Source organism: Desmodus rotundus, chromosome 5 (assembly GCF_022682495.2).
Source record: "Desmodus rotundus isolate HL8 chromosome 5, HLdesRot8A.1, whole genome shotgun sequence".
Lineage (NCBI taxonomy): Eukaryota > Metazoa > Chordata > Mammalia > Chiroptera > Phyllostomidae > Desmodus > Desmodus rotundus.
Genome location: NC_071391.1, coordinates 22733545 through 22752873, shown reverse-complemented (window position 1 = coordinate 22752873; position 19329 = coordinate 22733545). Strand labels below are relative to the sequence as shown.

At 36.7% G+C, this 19329-nt stretch overlaps 1 protein-coding gene across 7 annotated transcripts in view; it reads left to right on the top strand.

Annotated features, from left to right (window-relative positions):
* Positions 1-19329, top strand: part of HIPK3 (homeodomain interacting protein kinase 3) — a 93210-nt gene that overhangs the window by 61787 nt on the left and 12094 nt on the right. For all 7 annotated transcript variants that reach the window (XM_024559068.4, XM_024559067.4, XM_024559070.4 and 4 more), the window contains 6 exons: positions 1295-1418; positions 10386-10505; positions 11131-11217; positions 11689-11873; positions 12985-13144; positions 13511-13634. In XM_024559068.4, the coding sequence (XP_024414836.1) occupies positions 1295-1418; positions 10386-10505; positions 11131-11217; positions 11689-11873; positions 12985-13144; positions 13511-13634 (800 nt within the window). The remainder of the gene's footprint in view (positions 1-1294; positions 1419-10385; positions 10506-11130; positions 11218-11688; positions 11874-12984; positions 13145-13510; positions 13635-19329) is intronic.

The window sequence follows — 19329 nt, the reverse complement described above, 5'->3', positions numbered from 1 at the left end:
GAACATTATCAGTAATGGAACAAACCAAAGTTGTATGCCACCTGGTAGCATATAATGAGAAAACATCAATTCTGTAATGTTCCTCTCAGAGATTTATAACCCGGGTATAATTAGGAGGACACATCAAACAAACCCATATAAGGTGGGGGTCATTTTACAATTAACTGGTCTGTAATATCCTATTAGTCAAGGTCATAGAAATCAAGAAGAGACTCGAGGAAATATTCCATATTGAAAAAGACTAAAAGAGATAAGACAGTTGAATACAATGCGTATTTCTGAATTGGATCCTTTTGCCATAAAGGACATCATTAATGTAACTGGCACAACTTTGAACTCGAGTCTTAGATGTAGAGATGGATCAGCGTTCATTTTCTGATTTTGATGATTGTTTTGTGCTTTGTAGGAGAATGTTCTTGTTTGTAGGAAATACAAAGCATACAGTTATTTGAAAATTATTCTCAAGTGGTTCAGGAAAAAAGTTTTCATTATACTATCCTTACACATTGTCTAAGTTTGAGATTGTTGTAAGAACAGAAAACCTACACTGATGCACATGCAAATCTGGTGTGACTGTGATTGTGACTGACTTTGGAGTTACACGGCTGTACGTGGGGCCTCTCCTGGAATCTCGACCTCCTCGTGGGAAAGCCCTGCTTAATAGCACCGTAATTTATCTGGGAATATCTTTAATGGAATTCATCTTCCGGATCATCAAAGCTTTTTAAGTGCTGAAGTGCTTTTTAACTGGTTTTGATATATCATCTACTTTTCTGCCTTTTAAAGCAGAATACATTGAACTTGGTCTTGTCTCTTTTGAATGACTAACGGCCCTAATTATATGAATATTTATTATTGTGTTCTGAAATGTTATCTAGGTCTAGATCCACTTGTAGCCTTTGAGGTTTTATTTTGTTTTGGTTTTATCTTTCAAAGTCTGGTTTCTGGTTCTTTTGATGTCATAGTGCATGTACTTAAGCGTTTGCCAGATTTTTTCTAGTGTGTTACTTCTCATCTGCTGTACTCAAAAGCAAGTCTGTGCTCTTTCCCTTATTTAATGTTAGTAGAAATATGAGGATTAAGTGTAGAGATTTTGTCATAGTGATGTACTTACAGCACCTTTTAAAGCTTAATTCAGGATTATGGCTAGGTTTCAAAGAGTTCTGAAAAGTGAAGAGTTACTATAAATAGAAGGTGATTTTTTTTTGTCATTTTATTAACCTTTCTTAGAATGTCAGATGAAATCAGATACTTTTTAAGGAATACCACTCTGATTTTTTTTTTTTAATTTCAGAGCTCCAGAGATTATATTGGGGTTGCCATTTTGTGAAGCCATAGACATGTGGTCCTTGGGATGCGTGATTGCAGAATTATTCCTTGGATGGCCGCTCTACCCAGGAGCCTTGGAGTATGACCAGGTAACAGAACTGTCATGATAATCTAGTAGAATTGGTGGATTTTACAGAGAAAGAATAGACTAATAGGGATGTTTTTCTTTAGGTACACAATACATCTGAAAAACCTTGTACAAAGAAAATGGCAAGACCTGAGATCTTGTGGACTTTAAACTCACTCAAGATCTCAGAACTGTATTTGATTTTTAAAAACTCTTTTATAACACTAGGTACATTTCATAATAAAAGTACAATCCACAGCCCAAAAACCAGTATTGTAAATGTCTTGGGAGAATTTTTGCGTTAGTTTTAGACCACAGATGTACAAGCGGCTGGACTGCGTCCATCTGAATAATAGTGCTGAGCTTGGGTGACAAACTTTGATGGTGGATGAAATGTCAGCCTCTTCCAAGGAATAAAAGGTATCATATAACCACTGTTCTTAAACCAACAACCATTTTTAGTCTTAAGTACCTCAGTCACCTGATCTCTCTTTAGTATTTTTAGCTGTTTTTGAATGGTGCTAAAAGTCTGGTTTAACATTATTTAAGTGATTCTCAGTAGAATCCAGCAAATTACCTCTGTAGACACTTTTCCTGATAATTTTCAGGTATGTTCATTAGCCTCTCTCTAAGGGAGTAGACAGTGTAGTTTGCTATTTTCTTGATTTTAAATATGAAGATTCTCTTTTGGAGTAACTGTTACCTTACTCATTTATTATGTGAAGGAGTTTTCATAACATCTTCCTTATTAGAGAGATACATACTCAACTCATTTTAGTGGAAAATGTTAGTCGAAATTAACAAAGTGGTTATATTTTATCTTTGTGTAATTGGCTTATAGGGGGTAAATATGATTTATTCAAAAGATACACTATTTAACTTTTAGGTATAAAAAATAGAATATAGAACATTTTAAAGCATATATGACATAATTGTAACAATAAAATGTGCATTATTTCTGATTTTCAGGGCATAGCATTCTATGTCAAAAGGGATATGAGCCCTGGTTGGTGTGGCTCAGTGGATTGAGTGCTGGCCTGTGAGCCGAAAGGTCACTGGGTCGATTCCCAGTCAGGGCACATGCCTGGGTTGTGGGCCAGGTCCCCAATAGAGCATGTGTGAGAGGCAACCAATTGTTTCTCTTGCACATGGATGTTTCTCTCCCTCTTTCCCCCATCCCCTCTTTCTAAAAATAAATAAAATCTTTTATAATTTTTTGTAAAGGGAAAGAAGGGGAGATGCAAAAGGTAGCTAATTTGGTGACATAAATGTTGCTGAGATGATGCTAAGTCATTTACTATTCTTTTTTTTTTTAAACTTTTTTTTTTATTGTTCAAGTACAGTTTTCTGCCTCTTTCCCCCAGCCTCCCCTATTAACTCTTAAATTAGATATAATTAACATTAATCTCCTTTCTTCAAATGACTTTCTACCCATAAAACTTTTTAGGCCAGGTTTACTATAGTCTTTGCCTGCCTTCCTTCATTCTGCATATGTCTTAAAAGACAGTTTCTGTAACACATCCATACATACTTGGTATCTTCAGCTTTTACCCAACCACTAACTTGATGCAGGTGCTAACCTGTAGTTTTGAAACAGTTGGTGATTTAGTTGGAGAGTCCCATAGTTCTTAGCTGCTCAAGTACTGAGGTGCCAGTCAAATGCTAGAAATATGCCTTTGACTTTGTGTACGACAGTTTATGGCATGTATACTACTCTGGAACCGGACACCACCTGGTGGCAATTTCAAGTTGATTTGTTATTATACCCTGGATTTGGACTTCACAATTTTATTCTTGGACATCTGATATTAGTACTGAAAACAGCATTACAGATTTTCTAGTTACTGCTCCTTCTAATTTTCTTTTAATTTTTATTCAATTATAGTTGTCCCACTTTTTCCCCTGTTGTTCTCCCCTGCCCTTCCCACCCCTTCCCCCATCTTTCATTTTTATAAAGGAGAGAACTCAGGGCTAGGAAAGTGAAATGGCTTGTCAAAAGTTACAATGGTAATTTAAGACAAAGACCCGCCCAAAATTCAGTTTTTCTAAATTCCATAATGGAAGATCATCAGTATTTTCAAAATGTGTATTGCTTTAATTACAGAGGATATAGTAATTGAAAAAATTTGTGGACATACAGCATTGATAGTTGTACAGTTATCAATTCACTATTTTAAAAGTTATTTTCTAAAATATATGGATGCAAATGAATAGGATCAATGGTGTAAATATCCTCATTTCGGTTCCAATTTTAGACTTTATTACTCCGTTTCAAATACGATGTTTACTACATAAGCTTTCATAAGTGTCTATTTTCAGGATAAGGGAGCAGCACCTTTCTATTTCTAATTTTCAAAGTTTAAAAAAAAATCCCAAATTGGTTTTGCACTCTCAAATCCTTTTTTGCATCTATTAAAATGTTCACTTATTTTGGTTTTTTTTAACTGTATTTATTAATGTGGTTGGATTTCATACACTTTCCCTCTAATTAGGATGTGAACGGGCCATGCATAGGTTTGCCTCTCTCTTATCTGTTCCTATTCAAGTCATCAGCTGTCCTGATACACTTGAATAGCCAGCCAATTGGGGTATGGTCACTATTTTGTTTTGTTTTGTTTTATTTATTTAATTTCATTTATTTTACTTTATTTTATTTTATATTATTAAATTATGCTTTAAAAAAATAAGTTCACTATTTGAGTGGCACTGGTTCCTAGGGCCGTAGAGGCTTCGGGCGTGCGTTTACATAGTTCTTTGCCTGCGGTGGCAGTACAGTGGGTGATGTTAATATTACTAATTGACACTGAGCTCTTTTATGGAACTGTTCCTGGCACTTTCCACTAACTCATTTAACACTCAGAATAACCCTATGAGGTATATATTACTATTGCTTCTGTTTTAGAAATAAGGAAACCATATTGTTGATATTTCTTATGTCTAACCTTTATCTAACCTTCTAATGAAATCTTTTTTTTCAAAAGAGGTGAAAAAGAGTTAACTTTAGATTGTTAACTCTATAATTGTTACATACTTAAAAGCCAAATTTGAGTCACCAGGAAAAAAATACTCAGATTATTTTAGTTCTTCATTGGAGGTTTTTGTTCTAGCCCTTTAATCATCTTTATCATCTCTTAAAGGCTTTCCATGGCAATTTTCTCTTTGAATTTTGGATTCTACCACTAGACACTGACCATGTTGAGAATTTGGAACATTATATTTTCTCATACATGTATTTTGTCCTCATTTGTGTACAAATATATTTACTGCGTGTGTTTAGAGAATGCTGCCCTGCGAACTGGTACTCTGTTGGAATTCCTTCCTGCCTTATTTGTACATACTCTGTCTTGTTAGTGTTCTCTGTACTGTATTCAATTTACATTTACCAGGGAAATACAGAAACTGTGATAGGAAATTAAATACTATTTTTATGGATGGATGGACAGCCAATGTTTGCTTGATAAGTTTTGATTGTTCCTGCAAAGTGTTTGTTGGAGTTTAGATAGAATCTTCTCTGGAACAACTAAAAGTCTGAATTGATATTCAAATCATTATGCTCGGTAATTTCAAATCATATCTTAATAAAGTTCACTATTTCAACTCCAGGGTGGTGGTGGGGATCTCGAAAGGATTCTATTTTGTCAGATATTTGAGCTGGAAAGAGACTTAGGGTGTTTTAAGTTTATTTATTTTTGTGTAGACTATCAACATAATCCAAGAGCGGAGCTATAATGTGACTAGATTTTGTGAAATCTGGAGTTGTAGGTACTTTTGAATCAAAAGCAACATTAGGTGGATTAATAGATACTGGTAGGACTTCATTCTGGTGTGAGATCATAAGTGTGACATCGCTGCTTTTCAAGTGCTTTAATCTGTTCTGATTCTAATTTGCCACTCACGGTTTCTGCTTTTTTAAAAAATCATTACAATTTTTTTAAATTACAGTTGACATACACTGTTTTATTAGTTTACACTCCAGTGATTAGACATTACATAACTTACTAAGCGATCATCCCAATGAATCTAGTACCCATCTGACACCATGCATAGTTATTAGATAATTATTGACTGTATTCCCTATGCTGTACTTTACACCCCCATGACGATTCTGTAACAACCAATTTGTACTTCTTAACACCTTCAACTTTTTCACCCATCTCCCCAATGCCCCTCCCCTCTGGCAACCATTAAATGGTCTCTGTATCTGTGAGTCTTTATGTTCTTCTTCATTTATTATTTTTTTAGAATCAATTGTTGATAGATATGTATTTATTGCCATTTTATTCATATTTTGTATTTTTTTTCTTCTTCAGGAAGACTGGTGTGGTAGTGATGAACTCCTTTAGCTTTTTCTTTTATTTTTTTAAAGATTTTACTCATTTATTTTTACAGAGAGGGGAAGGGAAGGAGAAAGAGAGGGAGAGAAACATCAATATGTGGTTGCCTCTTGCACGCCCCCAACTGAGGACCTGGCCCGCAGCGCAGGCATGTGACCGGACGGGGAATCAAACCTGCGACCCCTTGGTTCACAGTCCACTGAGCCACACCAGTCAGGGCTCCTTTAGTTTTTTCTTGTCTGTGAAGCTCTTTAATATGCCTTTCAATTCTACAAGAGAGCTTTGCTGGGTAGTGCAATCTTGGTATAGGCCCTCGCTTTTCGTCATATTCCCTGCCACTCCCTTCTGGCCTGCGAAGTTTCTGTTGACAAATCAGTTGGCAGTCTCTTAGGAGCTCCTTTGTAGGTAACTGACTTGTTTTCACTTGCTACTTTTTAAATTCACTCAGCCTGAAGGTATGGGGACTTCTTTTCCTGGCAACCCTGGTCTGGGGGGGTATGTTGAAGGGCTGGGACCCCTCACTCCGCAGAGGGGACCTCTGTAGCCGAGATACCCCTGTCAATTTTTATCTGTCACACATGGTTGTGGGACCAGCCCATTCCGTGTCTCTGCCCCTCCTACCAGTGTTGATGTGGCTGCTTCTTTAGTTCCCCAGTTGTAGAACCTCCATTCAGCCAGATTTCAGGTGTTTTTGAATCATGGTTGTTCTGTAGTTTAGTTGTAATTTTGATGTGGTTGTGGGAGGATGCGAGTAACGAAAGTAATGTGGCTGTTGGACGAGGTGATTTGCCTATGTTGTCAACTTGACCGGAGGTCTCTGCTTCCTTTTTTTTTTTTTAAAGTTTACTGATTTTAGAGAGAGAGAAAAGGGAAGGTGGGTGGAGGGAGCGACAGAGAGAGACAGACAGATAGACAGACATCGATTTGTTGTTCCACTTATTTATTCATTCAAGTTGCTTCTTTAATGTGCCTTGAGTGGAGATTGAACTTGGTCTATCGTGATGACACTCTAACCAAATGAGCTGTTTGGCCAGGGCCCTGCTCACTCTTTGCTTAGGTTAGCATGGCCATCAAACTCCAGCTCTGCCTTATCACCCTTCCACTCATCCCGAAATAGTAATTAATGTTTCTTATTCACATTCCTGATACTGTAAATCTGATTTGCTTAGGTTATTTTTCTTTGAGTTCACAAGGCCAATTTGTGAATTAATTGCTTCTGAGTCAGGTTCCTACCTGTTACCCACTGGGGACAGGGGAGGCGATATGTGGGTCTCTTCATGTACTAGAGGTTATAATGGAACAGATTCTCTTTGAAAGATTGGGCAGGCATTGTGATAAAAACATAAACTTACAAATTCACTTGATGCTATTTGTTTTGTTTTGTTTTCAGTGCCATACCAGTTTCTTAGATACTCTATTCTCTGCTCTTTTGGCACTTTCTTTTCTTTTTTTAAAAAGATTTTGTTTTATTTATTTTAGAGAGGGGAAGGGAGGGAGAGAAACATCAGTGTGTGGTTGCCTCTTGCACGCCCCCTACTGGGGACCTGGCCTGAAACCCAGGTATGCAACCCAGGCATGTGCCCTGACGGGGAATTGAACCTGCGACCCTTTGGTTTGTAGGCCAGTGCTCAATCCACTGAGCCACACCAGCCAGAGCTGTTTTCTCTTTTGTAATGGCACTTCTTAGCTTAATTGCAGAGTATGTGCTTAAATATTTATTCTACTGAATTATATGCTTTTGAAGATTAGCACCACATTTTATTTATCTGCATGTCTTTAGCATCTCATGTACAATAATGCTTTGTGTATGTTTGTTGAAATTGAATTGTTGAACACCTTTCCTGCCATCTGAGAGACTGATATAACATCTGGGTACTGATCTCTTAGTACTTTTCTATTTTCTGTTTCCATGAAACAAGGAACTTGGCCACTTGGGGAATGTGGGGTGAGGGGAAAGAATCACATTTTAATGAAATGAAGTTAATTTGTAAGGAGGAGATTTTAGTTATTTCATATAAAATCGAGGATACAAATATGGATAAACATAGAATCTGTTGTCAGGAGGCTCACAGTCTACTAGGGAAAACAGACATTAAAAAATCATTGTAATGCAGTGTTATGGAGGCATTAAAATTGATGTGTTCCAGGTGTGATGGTAGCACAGAAGGAAAGTGATCACCCCTGTTTGGGATGGTTTCTCCCCTAGAAATCCTTGAACTGAGGCTTGAAGAAGGAATAGTAAGAGTTGGTCACGTGGAGTTGGTGAAGCGGAGTAACATGCACAGGGGACCGTGAAGTCGGAGTTATGCAGCAATCTAGGAAAGAGAAACTAGCTGATGCAAACTTTAGTGTGGTGCAGGAGCATGTATAGAGCAGGACAGAGACAAAGCTGGGGGCCTGTGTGCCTTGATTCGAAGTGTGGAGTCATTCTGTAGGGAGTAAAGTAATTTTATACAGGGTAAGTGACAGATTTGCATTTTAGCAAAATGGCTGTTGGTCACGTGAACAATAAACTGGGGGTGAGTGGATGGGGTCATTAGGGAAGCAGGTGTACTGATTAGGAGACTTGTGAAATTGTAGAATTCAGAATTGAAGAAGACCTGAAATAGAGGTGGAGAGGAGGGGCTGTTATGAAAAATGCTTGCAAGGTAAAATTGTTTGGGTTTTGGATGTTGTGGGGAGGAGGGTGAGGGAGAGGTACTTGTCTGTCATAAATTTCAGGCTTCTGATTTTTGTGTGAGGGGGGAAAAACGTGAGGATTGACAGATTTCAGGGAAAATCAGTTTAGAATATGCTCACTTTGAGATACCTAAAGGCCAGCTAGTTGGCGAGTTTCAATAAATAATTGAATCTACAGGTCCAGAGCAAGAGATAAATATTTATGTGCAGAATTAGAGATAAGCTCCATGGGCATTGGAGCTTATAGAAGGAACAATGACATATAAAACCCTGAAACACAATGTCATATAAAGAGCAAGTGGAGGAAGGCAATTAAAGACTCAAGAATAAATAAGAGAACCAGAAAAAAAAATGATGTTGTGGAAATGGAAGGAACAGAGTTTTTAAGTAAAAAGGTAATAGCTAATCATTATCAGTAGAATAAGGATGGATATATAACTATTAAATGTGTCAAATATTAATAGGCCATTACTTAGCTTAGTACCTTATCATGGGAGTAACAGTAACGTCCAGGTTGCAGTGTGTTGACATGAGAAGTAAAATATAGGTCACTATTTTAAGACTCTTAAGTGAATGAGAAAAGAGTTTTAAACAGTAAAGGGCTATGGGGGGGATAGAGGATATTAAACATTTTTGTAAATTGAGTGGAAAGATCTCAAAGAAAAGAAGGAATAGAAGATGCAGGAGAAGGTGGATTAGTTGATAGTGCAGAGTCCTTGAGGTTTAAAAACAATAGGAACCCTGTGTTCTCAAACATAGGTTAGAGGAGTTAAGCCTCTGTTTATTCCCTGTGCTGCCCAGCCATTAAATTGGGGCAAGGATATTTGAGGGCCTACTGTGTATCATACATTATCATGGGTGTTTAAGTAGACAAAACAAAGTACTTCCCATCATGAAACTTAACATTCGTTCTAATGAAGAGTAGGGTAAGAAAATATAGAAAGTAATCATTCACAGTATCAGTTGGCAAAAAACATGGTGAAGAAAAATAATGGAGTAAGGAAGTTGTGGAGTACCGAGGAGGGGAGAGCTTATTACTTATTGGTGGGTCTTGGAAGGCCTCATGAATAAAGCGACATTTGAGCTGAGAGCTGAAGGAAGGGAAAGATGAGCCATACAGATTCCTGGGTAAAGAGTGTTCCAAAATTAAGGAGGTTAAGTTCAGAGGCCCTGAGGCTGGAACTTTTCGTTGTTCTGAGCGTGCTCATCACACCTGTGTCTCTTCCTCACCTGACTCAGCCATGCCAGTGATGTAGATGTATTCCCTCCAATGCCCCCCGCAGTCGTAATTCACCAAGTCTTTATCCATCTGAGTCTCTTGAATCTACCCCTTCCTCTCTCCCCCAGCTCAGGGCCTCCTCATCTCTCCTCTGGCCTCATCCTTTCACCACTCTTAGACATTATGGTAAAAATGTAACTTGTTAACTCCTGCCTAGATATCCCCAGTGGTTTCTTACTTCCTGGAGTAAAATCCAAACTTCTTAACCTACTGATAAATACTTTTGCCTTCTGGTTCAATTTCATCTCTCGCCATTTTTCCTTCAGTGAACCCTCTGTTTTTCCACTCTTTGGACGTGTGGGCATTTATTCCTGATTTCCCATATTAACTCATTTTATAACCTTAACATAACTCATAATAGATTAGGTTTTCCCCCACTCCTACTGAGCTAACAAACTCTTATTTGTTCTTTAAGACCCACCTTGAGAATCACCTCTTCTGGCACATTATGTGACTGTAATTATTTTAGGTATCCCTTCTCTGTCTTTCCAGAATGCATGCATTTATTATGGTGCTTATGACACTGCATTATAATGATTGATTTGTGTGTTCCCCACTAGACTGTGAATTTCTTGAGAGCACAGACTATGTCATTTAATTCTTAGTATCTAGCATAGTGTCTGATATATAATATGTGTTCAATTAATATCTACAGCATGAAAGAATAAACCCTTCTGTTTTGTAAATTATTTTTCAGATTCGATACATATCTCAGACTCAAGGTTTACCAGGAGAACAGTTGTTAAATGTGGGTACAAAATCCACAAGATTTTTTTGCAGAGAAACAGATATCTCTCATTCTGGTTGGAGATTAAAGGTAATTCATTAAAAAATATATATTTAGAAATACATTATCTCTGTTGCCTCCTTTGCATGGATAATACCCTCCATGTTTAATTTAATTTTACTGCCTTTTTTCTTCTTTTGAATTTTCATTTTGACACCCTCTCCCCGCCCCCTTTTTAACGAGGAAGGCCCTTTTTGAATGGTTTAGTTCATCCTCTAATCTGGCAACATAATTATTAACTCAAGTTAAATGGTTTTTAAAATTTTATGTGTATAATTACTTTTGTGTTGTGTGTTTCATCTTCTCTATCCTGTTCTACCTTTTTAAGCTTTATAGGACAGGGACTGAATCTGGCCACTTAGTACTAACCCAAGTACCTAATTTATTTGTGGATCTTTGGGGGATCAATAAATCCTCAATAATTTAATTTGTAATTATTTTGTTTGAGGAGTTTGTTATAGATGGGTTTTTTTAATTGAACCAAGCTCTTCTCATTGAATTAAAAAATACATTTATGATAGTAACTCTTTTGAAACTACTACTTCCTTTAAAATATTCAGTATATTACTCTAAATGTGCCAGAATTACAGGAACAAAGAACTTACAAGTGACGGGTAGTAATATATTATTTTCTCTCTTTGATGTATTCAATAAGACACTAGAAGAACATGAGGCAGAGACAGGAATGAAGTCTAAAGAGGCCAGAAAGTACATATTCAACAGTCTGGATGATATAGTGCACGTAAGTAGCACCCTCACGTTTGCGAATCTTAGTGCTGACGGTGGCAGGCTTGACTGCCAGAAACGTGAGAACATGTCAGTCGTTTTCTAAATGACTAAGAATATTTGCTCTTTTTAACCTTTTCAGACAAAATCAGTTCTAAGGTTTTAACATTTAAGGAACTAAATTGCATTTGTCTTTATTAAATATTGAATTTATACTATCCTGTTCTTTAGTAAAAAATATTTTCTTTAAATGGGAAAATCCTAGCAAACAAATTTTTTTATATTTCATTAGAAATGGATATTTGTTTAGTGGGAAGTTTTTTTTCCTGCTTTGAACAGTATTTGATACTTGAAAACATTTTGAGAATTTGTTAAACTCAATTGTTCTATCTTCGAAATAATTGTGGTTCTTTGTTCTTTCTTATGTTGTGCTGTGTTTTTTTTTAAACTGTGAAACATTTGATGACTTAAAATTTTGGTTTTGCAGGTGAACACAGTGATGGATTTGGAAGGAAGTGATCTTTTGGCTGAGAAAGCTGACAGAAGAGAATTTGTTAGTCTGTTGAAGAAAATGTTGCTGATTGATGCAGATTTAAGAATTACCCCAGCTGAAACTTTGAACCATCCTTTTGTTAATATGAAACATCTTCTAGATTTTCCTCATAGCAACCAGTATGTTACCTATTTGTTAAAGCAGTTCTGGAGAAATAATAATATACTGTCTTTTAAAAAATCAGTTTGTTAGAAAAATGATTTAATTTCTTCATTAAATATAAGTAACCGAGTCAGAAGAGGTCATGTTAAGTTGGCCAAGATCACACAGGCTAGTAAGTGGCAGAGTAGAACTGGAACACAAATCTCAGTTGCATTCCAGGGGTCTTTTTCTAAAACACCAGACTGAAGATGACTGAGTGATTTTGTTTTTATATGACATTCTTACTCTAATAACCAGGCATATATATACTAGAAGGAAATGTTAACAGTTCTTCCTCTTTTGAGTTTTGCAAACTCTATTTTCAACTTCTCTTCACACCATTTGCTTTTCTTTTTTCCCCTTCCCCTTTCTCCTTTCTCCTCTGTGTTGTGGAAAGAAAGGAGGTTTTTTTTTTTTTAATGGGGTAGTAGAGAAAAATGTATGCCCACATTGAGAAGGCCTTATCAGAATTACCTTAGGCCAATCTCACAATTTCTTTGAATCCCAGACCTCTTTTTTATAGGCTGAAGGGAGTAAAACAAATGACTTAAAATGGCTTCTTTTAATATTTTTGAGAAGACTGAGTGAAGAAGTTATAGGGATAAACCAATATCTGCTATTGGGGATTACCCTTAAAAAACTGATGTTTTGATAAAGTTGAACTACTATCTCTATCCCATCCCCCCACCACTTAAAAATGTCTAATGGTTTCCATATAGAAGCACTTGAAATATAATGTAACTTCATAGTTGGTACAATTAATTTAGGGATGTGAAGATCTAGAAATTTAAGAAAAATTAGTTAGGGTGGAGGTCATAAACTTAATAGTGTGCTAACCAAAAAATGCTTACTGTTACTTTGATATCCTAAAAAATATCGCAGATATAAAATACACTTTTACTTGCTTTAAAATTCAGTCTTGTAGGATTTCCTGGTAGAAACAGTATTGGAAATAAGCAGATTAAGTGCAAGTCATAGAATCTTTTTCTTTTGGAACGAATTTTTAAATTAATACACATTAAATTTAAACTACTCTCAATATTTAAAATAATACTACAGTTGACCTTTCCTTCACTCTTTTTTTTGCAGTGTAAAGTCCTGTTTTCATATTATGGATATTTGTAAGTCCCACCCAAATTCATGTGACATAAATAATCACAATAAAACTTCAATCTTAAGACCGGTTTCTTCAAACAGTACTGCTAATCTGACAGCAAATTTTACTAAAATTGGCACATTAAGAAGTCAGGTAAGAATTTAATAATTTATACCTTTTTAAATTGCTTGTTTTGCTTTTGAAGTATACAGAAGTCTCATGTCAGGAGTTAGACGTTACAGTGTGGCCGTTCTTTTAAATCTGTAATATTTCAGGGTAACAGCTGGAGCGTATCTGCCCAAATTCATTTTCTCCTTTTGCCTTTCGTTCTTTCCATACCCTCTACCGTCCCTTCTGTGCCCCAACTCCACGTACAGTAGAGTGCAGGAGAATCGGTCTCCGGACCCGTTTTTATCGTAGCATTATGGCTTTCAGAAATGTGTTTTAGTTGTTTATAAAGCATGTGGGTAGCAAGTGGAAGACTGCTCTGTGTAATGCTCTGTGCATGGATCATTTCAGGCGCTAACCACATCTGCTCATTCCGTTGTGCACCATGGAATCCCTCTGCAGGCTGGAACTGCGCATTTTGGTTGTGGCGATGCTTTTCAGCAGACGCTGATTATCTGTCCCCCAGCTATTCAAGGTATTCTTTAATTTAAATTACACTTTGAATTTAGGCATGCATTATTCTTAAACAAATTTAGTTATCCATTAAATATATTGCATAGTTTTTGCTACATTTAGTGCTACACTTGAATTTAAGCTGGTCAGTAAACTTTAGAGCAGTAATGTTCCTTTCTTGACGGAGCTCCATTGTAATCATCATTAACAAATGGGTCATATGACAGTTGGGTTGGCCGCACTGAGTGTCACTGCTCCAGATGTTCGAGCAAGTACATGCTCTCTCTCATCACTAGACGTTAGAGTGTCCGAGAGTTCGTTTGTATAAATTTTGGTCAAAGGAGTTCTGTCCCAAATGTTACAGTCTTGTTCTTTACCAATACAAAGGGCTGGGTTTTTTTTTAAGATTGATTTTTACTAGATTGATTGAGTTTTTTAAAAGATTGATTGATTGAAATTAGATTATGTCCCATACTTACATAAAAATAGCAAATTAAATCCTCAAGTGTCATGGGTGGCAGACTATATTTGAAGAGGCCATAAATTCTCCAGCGGGAGTTTCTTAGTGGTTCTTACAGGGTGATAGCAGCAAACTTTGCAATTGGAATGTCAGAATAAAACCCTATTTCCTAGGTCCTTTCATAGCATTTTGTTCTTGCTAAGATTTAACATCCACTTGTATTGTAAAGCAACAGGTTAATTATAAGTGGGGCCCTGACTCTTTGAAGCATGGTGGTAATACTGTACATTTGGTGGAAGTAAAAGAAGTTGGTGCTAAGTCAGGACACCGGGGATGTAGATCTATTTCTTGTATTTGCGGTGTTATCCTAGACACATTTATTAACCTGCTTCCACCTTAGTCAAATAAAGCAGCCTGAACTACTGCTAGTCATTTCTAGCCTTTAATGTTTTTGAATTCTAAAGGTTATTTGAATTTTTTATTTGATTTAAGGATTTGAGCAATTAAAAAAATTTTTTTAGGTATCTACCACAGTGTTTAACAAAGCACCAAGAGTACGTTGCATTGACTGCCTGGTAACAAGAGAATGGAAACATGTCACCTCCTTAGCTACTTTGTTTAACCGGTGTACCTTTTCTTTCACCTTTTTTTATATGTTGGGTTTTCACGTTTCATTGAGAGAAAGGTTTGTATCACTAAAAATATAAAAAACAACTTAGATGTTTGGTTTTCAACATGAAATTGTGGTTCAGTGGTGGTCTGACGGCACTCTTATTTAAAGATGCTACTGTGTTTGTTTATTTTTCACTTGTTTATTATTTAAAAAAATTAAGCATATAGAAAAGTTCAAAGAATAATATAATGCCTTCTACCCTAGATCAACACTTTTCCACGTTTGCTCTGTCTGTCTATTGAGACATACATATACCATTTGAGAGCAAGTGGTAGACATTTTAGTTCTAAATACTTGGGCATGAAAGACTGAATTTTTTTTTTGTAGGTTATCATTTAAGTATTGTCTTGACAAATGCATTTTCATTTTGATGAATTTTTAATTTGTACTAACAAATAGATTCTTAGGTTCTAAAAAAAAATAATTTCTCCCACGTACCAAAGTTAGTTTGAGGGTCACCCACCTACAGTGTGGTATATTTAACCAGGTTTTGGGATAGCAGTTTTTTTCAGAGCCTACCTTCTGTTTGTAGCAAAAACTTGAAGAGGCTTGTGAGACACATTTGTAAACATGGTTAAGCATCATTCTTAAAACATACAATGAGGTTAGACAAAATCTTTTATTTTTATGTGGCTTATAATTTATAAAAGGTTAGTAACTTTTCTGTGTATATGTTAGTAACTATATGAGTGATTCATAACCAGGATAACAGAAAAAAGGAGATATTGTCAGACTCATTAACCCATTAAATGACAAGAACCATGCTTCTGAAGACAAAGCATAATATTAGCTTGCGTAACAGGTGCAGTTGCAGGAAAAGGACAGTCAGGCTGTATAAATATGATGTTTTATTGTTTCTTATCTGAGTATAGTGTCTGCTTGGAAATGAAAGCTTCCCTCTCTAATTTGCTTTTAGCATCTCTGTAGACAGTTCCAATGTTGGTCTTCTTACCCTTTTCATTCACAATGTGCCAATCTATTTCGAACAAACATTTTAAAATGATTATTGGGAAGGGAGTTCCAACCAAGATGGAGGTGTAGGCAGAAATGCTTTGCCTCCTCCAACAACCAAAAGAAGAATAACAACCAATTTAAAAACAAAGAACAGCCAGAACTGCCAGAAAAACATTTGTATGGAAGTCCAACAATCAAGAGGTAAAAAAACATTCATCCAGACCGGTTGGAGGGGCGGAGACCAGCAGCCAGGCAAAGAGGGCGCCTGGCAAGGCCAGTTGGTGGACCATGTGGGAGACCCCGCATTCGTTCGCAGAGAAGCTGGGAGGAACAATGGGGATAGTGAGACAGACCAGGAAACCCAGGGTTTCAGTGTGGGAAACTAAAGACTCAAAACCCCAGGCTATAAAAAATCTGTGGAGGTTGTGGTGGCAAAGAGAAACTCCCAGCTTCACAGGGGAGTTCCTTGGACGGGCACACAGGGTCCTAAAACATACACAAACCCACCTTCCTGTGAATCAGCACCTGAAAGGGCACAGTCCGCCTATGGGAAGTGAGGGAAGTGACGGAAAGTGGGACGAGAGTGGAGCAAGCTGCACTGTTCCCTCTCTGGCCCCTCCCCGACAGGCAGCATCACAACTCACTAAAGAGGGTTGTCCCCCCCACAATACTTAAGACTCCGCCCCTTACTGCATAATAGGTGCCCAGATTCGAAGAAATAAGGCCCAAATGAAAAAACAAAACTCCAGAAAAAGAACTAAGCAACATGGAGATATACAACCTGTCTGATGCAGAGCTCAAAACACTGGCAATCAGGATGCTCACAGAATTGATTGAGCTCAGTCGCAAAATGACGGAAGAAATGAAGGCTACACAAAGTGAAATAAAGGAAAATATACAGGGAACCAATAGTGAAGGGAAAGAAACTGGGACTCAAATGAATGATTTAGAACAAAAGGACGAAATAAGTATCCAACCAGAACAGAATGAAGACACAAGAATGCAAAAAAATGAGGAGAGGCGTAGAAACCTCTGGGACAACTTTAAGCATTCCAACATCTGAATCATAGGGGTGCTAGAAGGAGAAAAGGAAGAGCAAGATATCAAAAACTTATTTGAACAAATAATGAAGGAAAACTTCCCCAATCTGGTGAAGGAAAGACTTCCAGGAAGCCCAGAGAGTCCCAAAGAAATTGGACCCAAGGAGGAGCACAGCAAGTTACCCAAGATTTAAAGATGAGAGAATCTTAAAAGGAGCAAGAAGAAAGGAGAGAGTTACCTACAAAGGAGTTCCCATAAGGCTATCAGCTGATTTCTCAAAAGAAACCTTACAGGCAAGAAGGGGCTGGAAAGAAATCCAGGACCTGCATCCAAGATTACTCTACCCAATGAAGTTATCATTGAGAATGGAAGGGCAGATAAAGTGCTTCACAGATAAGGTCAATTTAAAGGAGTTCATCACCACCAAGCCCTTATTATATGATATGTTAGAGGGACTTACCTAAGAAGTAGAAGATCAAAAACTATGAACAGTAAATGACAACATACTCACAGCTATCAACAATGGAACCTAAAAAACAAAAGTAAAAACTAAGCAAACAACTAGAACAGGAACAGAATCAGAAAAATGGAGATCACATGGAGGGTTATCAGTGGTGGGGGTGGAGAAGAGTGGAGGTAAAAGACACAGGAAACAAGAAGCATAATAATAGATAGGCACAAAATAGAGGGGGGGGGTTGAGAATAGTATAGGGAATGGAGAAGTCAAAGAACTTATGTTTACAACCCATGGACATGAACTCTGGAGAGGGGAATGTTGGAAGGTGGGGGGCGGCAGTGCAGGGAGGATGGGGATAAAGGCCAGAAAAAAATTGGGAAGACTGTAATAGCATAATCAATAAAATATACTTTAAAAAAATAAAATGATTGTTTGGCAACTGTTGATAGCATTATGGCACCATTATAGCTTATATTTTAAAATAAATTTTATGTCTGTTTCCCTTCCCTTTAAATTTTTAAATTTGGAAATATAGTATTTAGGTTCATTATACATTATATATTTTAAATATTATAGATTTAATATGTAAATATAGATAGGTAGATGTTGTTTTCATATATTTTGCCATTTTCAAGGAGACCTCACCAAGCATTTATTTAACAGATCTGAGTGTAGGTTGTCTGTATTAAATGAGCATTTAACATTATTTGGCAAACTGAACAGCGAGTTATTAATGGCTTCTGAGTGAGAATCACTATTTTTAAATCGAATAGATTCCAGCAAAATTTTCCTTGGTTGTACTAGACCGATCTTTAAGCTTTTTGTGCCCCACTCTCCAGATAGTAAAGCAAATCTAATCAAACGAAAAGTTTTAGCAAACAGAGTAACTATAATAGAAAATTGGGATCCTAACCATCCATACTTTTGAATTGGATTAAAAAAAAATTAAACCTCTTGCCCTGCCCAGTGTGGCTCAGTTGGTTGGAGCATTGTCCTGGAACTGAAGGGTTGCAGGTTCAGTTCCCGGTCACGCTATGTAGGTTGCGGATTCGAACCTCGGTACAGGCGCATTCAGGAGGTAACCAGTCAATGCTTCTCTCTAGCATCGATGTTTATCTCCCTTCTTCTCTCTAGAAGCAATGAAAAAAATGTCCTTTGGTAAGGATAAAAAAAAACTGTAGCCATCCTGAGGAGAGAAGATAATAGGAGAATTCTTACAATAATTATCTTACAATAATAATTATGAGGAAAATTTAAGGGCAGTGTGATTTTTGTTGGGATTTGAGAATTTGCTCGGTCTTTCAATCCTTGTCAAAGTGAATTCTTTTTTTCTCTGATGAGATTGTCTACTGCTTCGATATACCTACATCGCCTGGGTGTGCTTATATACCTTTTCTTGGAGAACTTGCTGATCAAGACGTGCTTTTGGAAAGGGCAAAAAAGTTAGTTTTAAAAAATAATGCGTAGGTATTTGTTAAACTTAATACCTAGTTCTTTAGGTGTAGCTCAGAGGGTAGAACACTTGAGTAGTAGAATAAACTCCTGTGACGAAAATAAACAACAAAATTAACATTTTCTTTAGGATTTTAAAAAATTTTATTTTTTAATTACAGTTGACATTCAACATTATTTTGTATTCGTTTCAGGTGTATAGCATAGCGGTTAGATAATCATGTACTTTACGAAGTGATCCTCCCAATATTTACAATACCTGCCTGGTACCATACATATTATTACAATATTGTTGACTATACTGTCCAAGCTGTATTTTACATCCCCATGACTATTTTGTAGCTACCAATTGTACTTCTTATTCCCTTCACCTTTTTCACCCAGGCCCTAACCTCCCATCCCTCTGGCAACCATCAGTGTATTCTCTCTGCATCAGTGAGTCTGTTTCTATTTGTTCATTTATTTTGTTCTCTAGATTCCACATATAGGTGAAATCCTATGGTGTTTGTCTTTCTCTCTCTGACTTACTTCACTTAGCATAGTATTCTCCTGAGGATTAACACTTGAAAATATTTGTGCAGTAAAAATTGTAAAGTTATATTTCAATGGGAAAAGAAAACAATTGTATTTTTCTCTTACGGCTGATTGGAGATACCTAAGATCATTTTTATCTAAAAATT